The sequence below is a fragment of the Plectropomus leopardus genome, chromosome 18 (genome assembly GCF_026936395.1).
Source record: "Plectropomus leopardus strain MGB_pleo_1.0 chromosome 18, ASM2693639v1, whole genome shotgun sequence".
NCBI lineage: Eukaryota > Metazoa > Chordata > Actinopteri > Perciformes > Serranidae > Plectropomus > Plectropomus leopardus.
The window spans coordinates 1,492,341-1,500,869 of NC_142193.1; the positions used below are offsets into that span (position 1 = coordinate 1,492,341).

Genomic DNA, 8,529 nt, shown 5'->3' on the forward strand with positions numbered 1-8,529 from the left:
GAAGAGGCAGCAACAGCAGCGGCAGCAGCACTGGACCGTTTGTCTCAAAGAACAGCAGTGGACAGTTTTTCTCAGAGAGCAGCAGTGGACACAGAGCTGGGACTGAGGCCTGCCGTGGACCTCTGCTGCAGACACAGGAGACATACGGCCACTTTACGCAGGGACAACAACAGTGAGTAATAATTAATAAGCAGAATTTTGCCTTTTAAATGGGAAAAAAAGTCTTCCTCAAACAAAACGCAGCATGTCCTCACACTATGCTGCTTGTTTTTCAGTCTGATATGTGTGTTCGGATTAGACAGAGTTGCAGGGAGTTTGCTGCGCGCGCTCCTCCTGCGTTCTTGCAGAACACAGCAACATTTGGGGCATTAATACAGACAGTTTAGTCCTATGTCAACAAAGAAGAAAAAACAACAACAACAACAACAACAACAACTCCATGTCTCACTGTAATCCCTGTGATCCGTGTTATGCTGCAGAGATGGTTTGGTCCCGGGAGAGGGAGGCGGAGCGGCCCCAGCTGTCCGTCATCCTGCCGCGGCTCTACCTCGGAGCGGAGAGCGACGTGACGCAGGTGAGACTGGAGAGGAAAAACTGATGTAGAAAAAATATCAAATTCATCACGAACAGTGATGTTGGAAAAGTCCAACATTTTACACTGTGCTTAAGTGAATTGATATAAAATTATGAAAAGAAAAATGTATTTATGATGCAGCAGTGTTCTTGTATTGTTTGATATTAGTCTGTTGTGTTGTTATCGCTGATGCATTAACCCTTCGAAACCTGGAGCGTCATCACTGTGCTGCTTCTTGACGCCTTTCACAATATTTAACCCTTTGAACTCTAAGCAAATTGGTGCGATTTCTTTGAAAAAACATGGAAAAAGATGTTTCACAAACTGCGAGAAAACAGTAGATTTAGAAAAATATTTTCAAAAGCTAGAAAAAAAGGAAAAAAGAAAAAGCTGGGGATAATACTATTTTATAATTATCATAATTACATATTTAAAATTATGTTACAGAATTATCACATTTTAAAAACATTTTTTCAGCCTTGGTTACTGTCTTTGCCTGTTTGTTTTTCTTACTTTCTTTTTCTTGTTGTATTGTTTTGGTTGTATTATTTTCTTCATTCTTTTAAAACATGCTCCTTTCTTGCTAATTTGGAGTTTAAAAAAGCAAAAAAACAAACAATAAAAGGCAGTGAGCAAAGTGATAAGAAATGTCTCTTAAATTGAACTGTAGGCTATTTCTAGTTATCATAATTATATATTTAAAATTTATTTTATTAAATGTATGTAGTTTTTTCAGGTCATTTTATTTGTTATGTTTTTTTGTTATGGGGGATAATTCTTAGGCAATTATCTTTTAACTTTTCACTAATTTCTTGCTAATTTCAGGGTCATTTCTTTTTTGCCTTCTTCCCATGTTTTTAAATAAATGAAGACATTTTGCCCAGTTTTTAAAGGGTTAAAGGTCCAGTCTGTAGGATTCAGTGGCATTTAGCAGTGAGGTTTCAGAACTCAAACTCCTTCTGTGTGCCAAGCCTGTAGGAGAAATACGGTGGCCAACACGGAAACATCTAGAGCTTGGTTTTGTTTTTGTTTTTTTGTTTTTGTCTGCTCTGGGCTCCTGTAGAAACAACATGGAGAGCTACTCAGTAGAAGAGGGCCTGCCCCCCAGGAAAGCTGATCAGCCTTGGGCAAATATTTCCCAGTGGCCACTCGCAGTATTGCAGAAATAAAATCCCCTGTGGCCCAGAAAGCATTTTCCCCACAGACCTCATTACAGAAGTGTTGTCTGTAAAACTGCTGCCAGTCAAGTCAAGATCATTTATTTATAAAGTCCATTATCACAAATCACAGTTTGCCTTAGAAGGCTTCACAGCATACAACCTCCCTCTGTTCTTAGACACCAACTGCAACAAGGCCAACTGTGAATCCTTTTTATTCTGATCTTTTGAGCCATTGAGGTTTTATACTTAAAAAAGTTTTCCAGAGCTGAGAAAAACATCATCACGATAGAGTGGTGAAGGGATGACGCATTTTTGTAGGCCACCCAGGAAGTCGGAACGAACTGGTTCCCTCGGCAAAAACCTTTGAGGATTTTTGAATGGGATTTGCGATTATCGCCAAAAATAAGCTATTGTTAGGCTATATATGAACTACATTGCGATCGCACAACTTAAACTTCACAACTACAAACACTGTAAAAACATGTTAAAACACGATTGAAAAATATCTTACACAGATATATCTACAAGAATGTAACTCTGAAAATCTATAATGCTGGAAAGGCGGACAAGTGGGTCTAATGAATTTCTGTGTCCGGTGGGATGACATCTAATGTCCCCGACAAACACTGTAGTCCCATTTAGCCACTTGTTAGCAACCGCCTTTTTTAAGACGAGTAAAATTTTAAAAGTTCAAAAATTGGGTTTATCGGATGTATTTTACGTTGCAGTGAGAAACGTCTCAATATCTTTAGCCTTTGTTAACCACAGACCTTATTTAAGGTATTTTACCAAAAACCTATTCAAAAAAACCATAGACTTTAGGGCGACGGAACCAGAAGTGCTAAAAGGCTAACAGACTTCCGCGTTTTAGGACTTATTACTTCACCACTCTATGTAAATTTTATGACGTAAGCAGTAACTCTAGGGTGGGACCGCAGAAGTAAACTCGGAAGCTGTAAAACTTTCTCTGCAAATGCGCCAGGCGAGCAGCTCCATAGGAATGGATAGGCGCCATCTTTTTAATTTTTTTTATTAAAGTCTCTGAATAGGACCCACCAGGACCCGGGAAGCCTTTGAAGCCAGTTTTCCTAGTAGCCAAACATTGATACTGCAATTACCAGTCCATGATGCGTTGTAAATCAGTGAATACATTTTTTTAAGGGTCACACCGTCATGTAATGACTCTTTCACCATCAGGATTTGATGCATTCTGTCCAGTAACATTTAGAAAGTCTAATAGAGCTGCAAGATATTTTTATTTTATCCCCATTCATATTAGTAAAGCGCTAAAGTGGAAGTTTTTTGGCTGCTGGAGGTCGGCCGCTCAGCAGTGCTTGGTTACACTTCGTCTCTGTAAGTGTGTATTGGCCTGCTCTGTAAGCCAACAATCCCCAGATCATCCAGGTAATTTAATACAGTTGAACCACTGTGGCTTCATGCACCACTGAACAACTTTTAGAGGAATGAACGGGGCCCCACCACCAATGCTGTATCCAGGTCTCTTTTTACATCTACGGGAGCCACTCCTTCATATGAACGGCTCATTCTGATCGTACAAAAACACATCAGTTCCTATATTATATTCCATTTCTGCCAATATGTTTAACATAGAATAAGAACAGCTACATCAGGACACTGTTTGTTGACTTCAGCTCAGTAATCAACGCAATCTCTCCCATGAAGCTGATTTGAAAAATTAACGCTCTGGGCTTCAGTACAACACTCTGCAACTGGATACTGGACTTCCTCAAAAAACAGACTCCAGAGAGTTTGGATTGGCAGTCACACCTCCTCTATATTAGTGCTCAACATCAGAGCGCCCCAGGGCTGTTCGCATTGGACACCAATGACTGCACTCCCAGACATCAGGAGAACTCCGTTGTGAAATATGCTGACAACACCACCATCATTGGCCGTATTACAAACAATGATGAGAGTTCATACCGGGAGTTAATCAAACCTAACCCTAATCAGCCCTAAATCCTGCACACTGGACTATTAATGTGTAAGCAGTATCTTACTGGTGTATTTGGTTGAGGTGGAGCTCATTGTAACCTATGTCTGTGAAATCTGAATTTGAAAGGAAGACATCTCAATGGAATGTAGTGGAGAAACAAGGACAACAAGGACAAAATTTGCCTCTGAAATGTAACGTAGAGTCGTGCAGTATAAATAAAAGTCACTTTCAACCATTGTGTAGTAGTACTTATAGTGTCAGTAAACTGAATGTTATGACCTCACTACAGCCCCAGACCAAAGATCTTAAATAGAGAAACATCACTGAAAGAAAATACAGACTAGTTTCCTTTTCATGAAAAATGCCAGTAATTTACTTCATTGTCAACCTTGTGTGTGTGTGTGTGTGTGTGTGTGTGTGTGTGTGCTTGTGTGTGTGTGTGTGTGTGTGTGTGTGTGTGTAGGAGCGGCTGGCCTCTCTGGGTATCTCCTATGTACTGAGTGTGAGCCGCTGCAGCCCCCAGCCCTCCTTTCTGCCTCGCTCCAGATACCTTCGCATTCCCATCGATGACTCCCTGTGGGACGACCTGCTGCCCTGGATCCCACAGGCTCTGCACTTCATAGGTCAGGACTCTTCACTCTTCACTCACGATCATGTGACCGGCTTATTTGAACGATAGTTACCTGCTGCTTGCCTGTCGCTGTACAGTTTGACTAACTGTCAGTGTGTGGTGTGTGTTCAGATGCAGCCATGTCCTCCGGTGCCTCCGTGCTGGTTCACTGTGCAGCAGGGATCTCTCGCTCCCCGGCTCTGGCTGTAGCTTACATCATGTACAGCCTGGGGATGGACCTGGACCACGCCTACAGGTACACCTTCACACTGGGGCTGGATCTGAGCCTTGGTCTTATTCATTCCATCTGCCAGTGTCATCATCACCTGTTGTGCATGGATGAGGGACTGTCGCTTTGGGGTGTGACTGTTGTGTTACAGCGTGACACTGTGTTCATTCACTGCCACAGCTGTCTGTCTGCAGGGTTTTTCCAGCCTGTGATTGATTTCTTAGTTGCACGTTCCAGTTGTTTTTTCAGCATCAGGATTTTTTCTTTCAGTGACATTGTTTTTTTCAGTGACAGTGTTTTTTTCAGTGACAGTGTTTTTCAGTCATGTTCTTTCAGAGACAGTTACAGTGTTTTTCAGTCTGTTGTTTCGGTGATGGTGTTTTTTAGTGCTTTTGTAGTGACAGTATATTTTCAGTATCAGTGACAATATTCAGTTCAATATTCATTCAGTCACTTGTTATTTTCCGTGATAGTGCTTTTGCAGAGAGGGTGTTTTTTTTATGTGACTGGAAGTAGTCACCACTAAAAAAAAAAGTCTACAAAAAAAAGTCAGTGTGGAAAAAAACCCCAATACAATACATTATTTATCAATATAAGTGTCGTAATGCCAATGTTTCCCCTTCGACGTCTGTTTGATGCCAAAATGTTAAGTCACAGTCCTTTCTCTCCTCAGTTGTCCATTTGAGTATATAATTGTATCGGACAAACGCCAACATAAGCTACTGTACAAATCTTTTAACAGAAATAAAATGTTTGTTCCTCATTCTTATGTAACTGGAGCTGGTTTCAAAGCAGGCCACCCAACGATCCTCAGTACTGCTCCTCCTGTTCTTCTTAACTCACATCATTATTTGTTACTTTTGGTTCCAAATGAAAGTTCTGTCTTTGTTTGACATGATCACCTCCCTTCCCTCCCACCCTATGCAAACTTTCTCACTCTTCATGCAAAGATGACCACTGTGATAGAAACGTGGTGTTATCACATGGCTCTAAAACAGTGGTAATAATGTCGCACAGTGAGAGAGTTTCAAGGACGGCATGTGATGGTCGTGCAATCAAAGACAGCCAGGGATTAAATTCTGAGTGTCAGAAATTTAGGATGAGCGTCTCACTGTGTGACTGCTGTTAAGACCTACGTTTACTGACCAACCAAAAAAAATGCAGCCTGAAATGTTGCATAGTTTAGCACACTGCTAAATGCTAATAGATGCTAATGCTTACTCAGAGCTCTTGTTCCAAATTGGCATGCCAACTTGTCCTCTTTTCCTGCCATAACCGCATCCACATTCTCCTCCTCTTCTTTCTCAGGCTTTTTCCAACACACATAAAAGCTACTGTAGTGAGAGCTCGATTTTTTCTTACATTTCGCTTTTACCACCACAGCTTGGGGGTGGATGACGTTTTGTTCGTATGTGTTTGTTGCGTATTGATGTTAAAAATGCCCCCCCATGCATGGGCCCTTGGCCCCCACCGGCGCTCCACTTAATGTATGACATCACTGCTCTGATACTGTCTGACTGCGCTGTAGATCAGTGTGGAATATCAACTACAGCAGGTGGAGCCATAACCCACTTCCTGTCTGTTTCCTTATAAGGTTTGTGAAAGAGCGCCGGCCCACCATCTCCCCAAACTTCAACTTCCTGGGTCAGCTGCAGCACTTCCAGGGCACACTGAGCCAGAAGGCCTCTGGGGACGGCCTCCTCACCCAGCAGCTGGACAACCGTCCTCCATTCATCAGTGACAGCGTGAAGCACACTAACAGCAGTCACAATGTGAATTGTCAGGCTGACACCAGCGACCCAGCAGAGGTCAGGCAGGAACACACCAAGACTTTGAGCTGCACAGCTAACACACAACAGGGACACACACACTCAGTAGGGAAGCAGCGGCCCTCCCTGTCAGGGAAACTTCATTTGACTCTTAATCAAAACTGGCAGCAGGTCCAGACACCATGTGAGCCTCCAGCTCCGAGTCCCTGTGAGACAGTCCGACCAGCAGCAAAGCCCACACAACTCCCAGCAGCCTCTGCTGCTCTATCAGAGAAACGCAAAAGCCTCACCCTCCTTTTGACCCCTCTGGGAATCTGTCCTCCCTCCCCAGCAAAGAGCAGCCAACAACCACCAGGCAGCACCACGTCCACAACGCTCCACAACAAGGAGACAGTTGATAAGCCAGAGGCAAAGACACAGAGAGAGCCCGTCTCCCACAGGCAGGCAGAGGACACCCACAGGGAGCAGAGCCCCTCCCACAGCAGGTGCAGCAGAGGCGAGGTGAAGGAGCCAGGCCTGCTGTCACCCTTTAGCTTCACCCTCAACAAGCTGCTGGGCTGGGGGGAAAGGGTGCTGCTGGGAGGGGTGTTTGTCCCGGTCAGGATGGGACAGCCGGTCCTGCCGTACAGGTGCTGAGGGGACAGGAGCCGCTGATGCTGCGGATGCTTCTTGTGTCAGTTTGACTTCTTTTCCACCCTCATGGAACAGTTCTGTTCCAGGTCCCCCTGCTCATTTTGAACAGTTCTGAGAGTTTGGAACCAAAAATAAATTGGTTCAGAACCCAAAAAGTTGTTTCTTAGCTGGAACCAAAAAATAGCAGGTTTTCCTGTGCAAGTGCAAATCGTGATAACATCATTGGGATTGTGATATTTTACAGACTGGAAAGAGAAAATGAAGACGGCAACAATTGAGAAGTCTATTTAAAAACTTTAAGACAAAGTGAGCGTGCAGTGGTCTCAGTAATATTTGCTTCATGCTTAATTTTGGGGATAAAAATGAATATCTGTAATAACAGAACAAAAATTCACAGGTAATCAATATAATCTGCACTTCTGTCACTATTGTTTCCTTCAGCTGTACAATGTGCAAGATCTGATGATGCATCCTTCATTACAACTGTTCTGCACAAAAGAGGTGGAAATGCGGGCTGGTTCAGATAAGGTTCTAAGAATCATGAATGGAACCAGTTCAAGAACCGGAGCTCATTTGGTGGAAAAGAGGGATTTTTGTCTGTGCATGTTTGTCAAATTGAAACCAAACCACACATACATGGCCTATACATCCAGAAGTTCTCTATTTAATTATTTATTTATTGCAGAGCTGAATATAAGAGGTATACTGGACAATAAACCTCCACACAAATCTATCTTGTTTATGACCCACTGACAGTGGACATCTTATCCTGTAAAATGCAGTTATTTTAAAAGACTTTAAAAGACTTTTGGTACAATGGTTTGAGATGTATTTACTGATGATTAAAGATGATATTTCCACCATTTCTTATAGTCTTTTTCTCAGTGTGGTTTAGACAGCAGCTTTTCTCAACAATTTAATCTGGTTTTTCGGTGTCATCACTTTCACTTAGCTCTCGCATTCATGAGCCCAGACGAGAATTTGGAAGTAAAACATTAAATACTACTATAACAGTTTTTTTCTGTTTAATCATAAAAAATATTATTTTTGATACAGTTCATAAAGGGGCACATTAGAATATGATTTGCACTGATATGTGTATTTCTCACAATATTCAAAGGCTTCCAGTGGATTAAAGCAAAAACTGGAAAGTAAAGTGTGCAACCCTAAAACCATTAGCTAGCTCCCTAAAATGGGACTTGGTCATTAAAACTTTGTGAAGCCCTGGTCTAAGATTTTGTTTCAAAATTCTCTGTAATGGTGAGTTATGCTGTTGAGTTAAATACTCTCTTAACCTTCCTGGTGATATACGGCCCTGCCACACAGCTAACTATGTAACGCTCCAGCAGATGGGCAGTGTACACCAGGGGGTAGCACTTAGGTTCAACTGTGGGCCCCAGTTTTTCAGCAGTATGTATGTATGTAAGTATGAGTGAGTATCTGATCTTTTAAGAATGAAACTAATAAAGCAGGTTGTTTTAGGAAAGTTTTGGAAGACAGGAAGTACTTACAGCACTAATATAAACTATATGGACAAAAGTATTGGGCCACACCTCTTGATCATTGAATTCAGGTGTTTCATTCAGTGCCAATGCCA

General features: G+C 42.2%; 1 protein-coding gene across 1 annotated transcript; it reads left to right on the plus strand.

The window, feature by feature from the left end:
- The first annotated feature begins 38 nt into the window (after positions 1-38).
- Positions 39-7,795, plus strand: LOC121956075 (uncharacterized). The gene is made up of 5 exons (XM_042504164.2): positions 39-172; positions 480-574; positions 4,155-4,314; positions 4,434-4,557; positions 6,125-7,795. Exons 2-5 carry the CDS (start codon positions 482-484, stop codon positions 6,933-6,935), a joined length of 1,188 nt encoding a protein of 395 aa, XP_042360098.1. The 5' UTR covers positions 39-172; positions 480-481; the 3' UTR covers positions 6,936-7,795.
- The last annotated feature ends 734 nt before the right edge of the window (positions 7,796-8,529 follow it).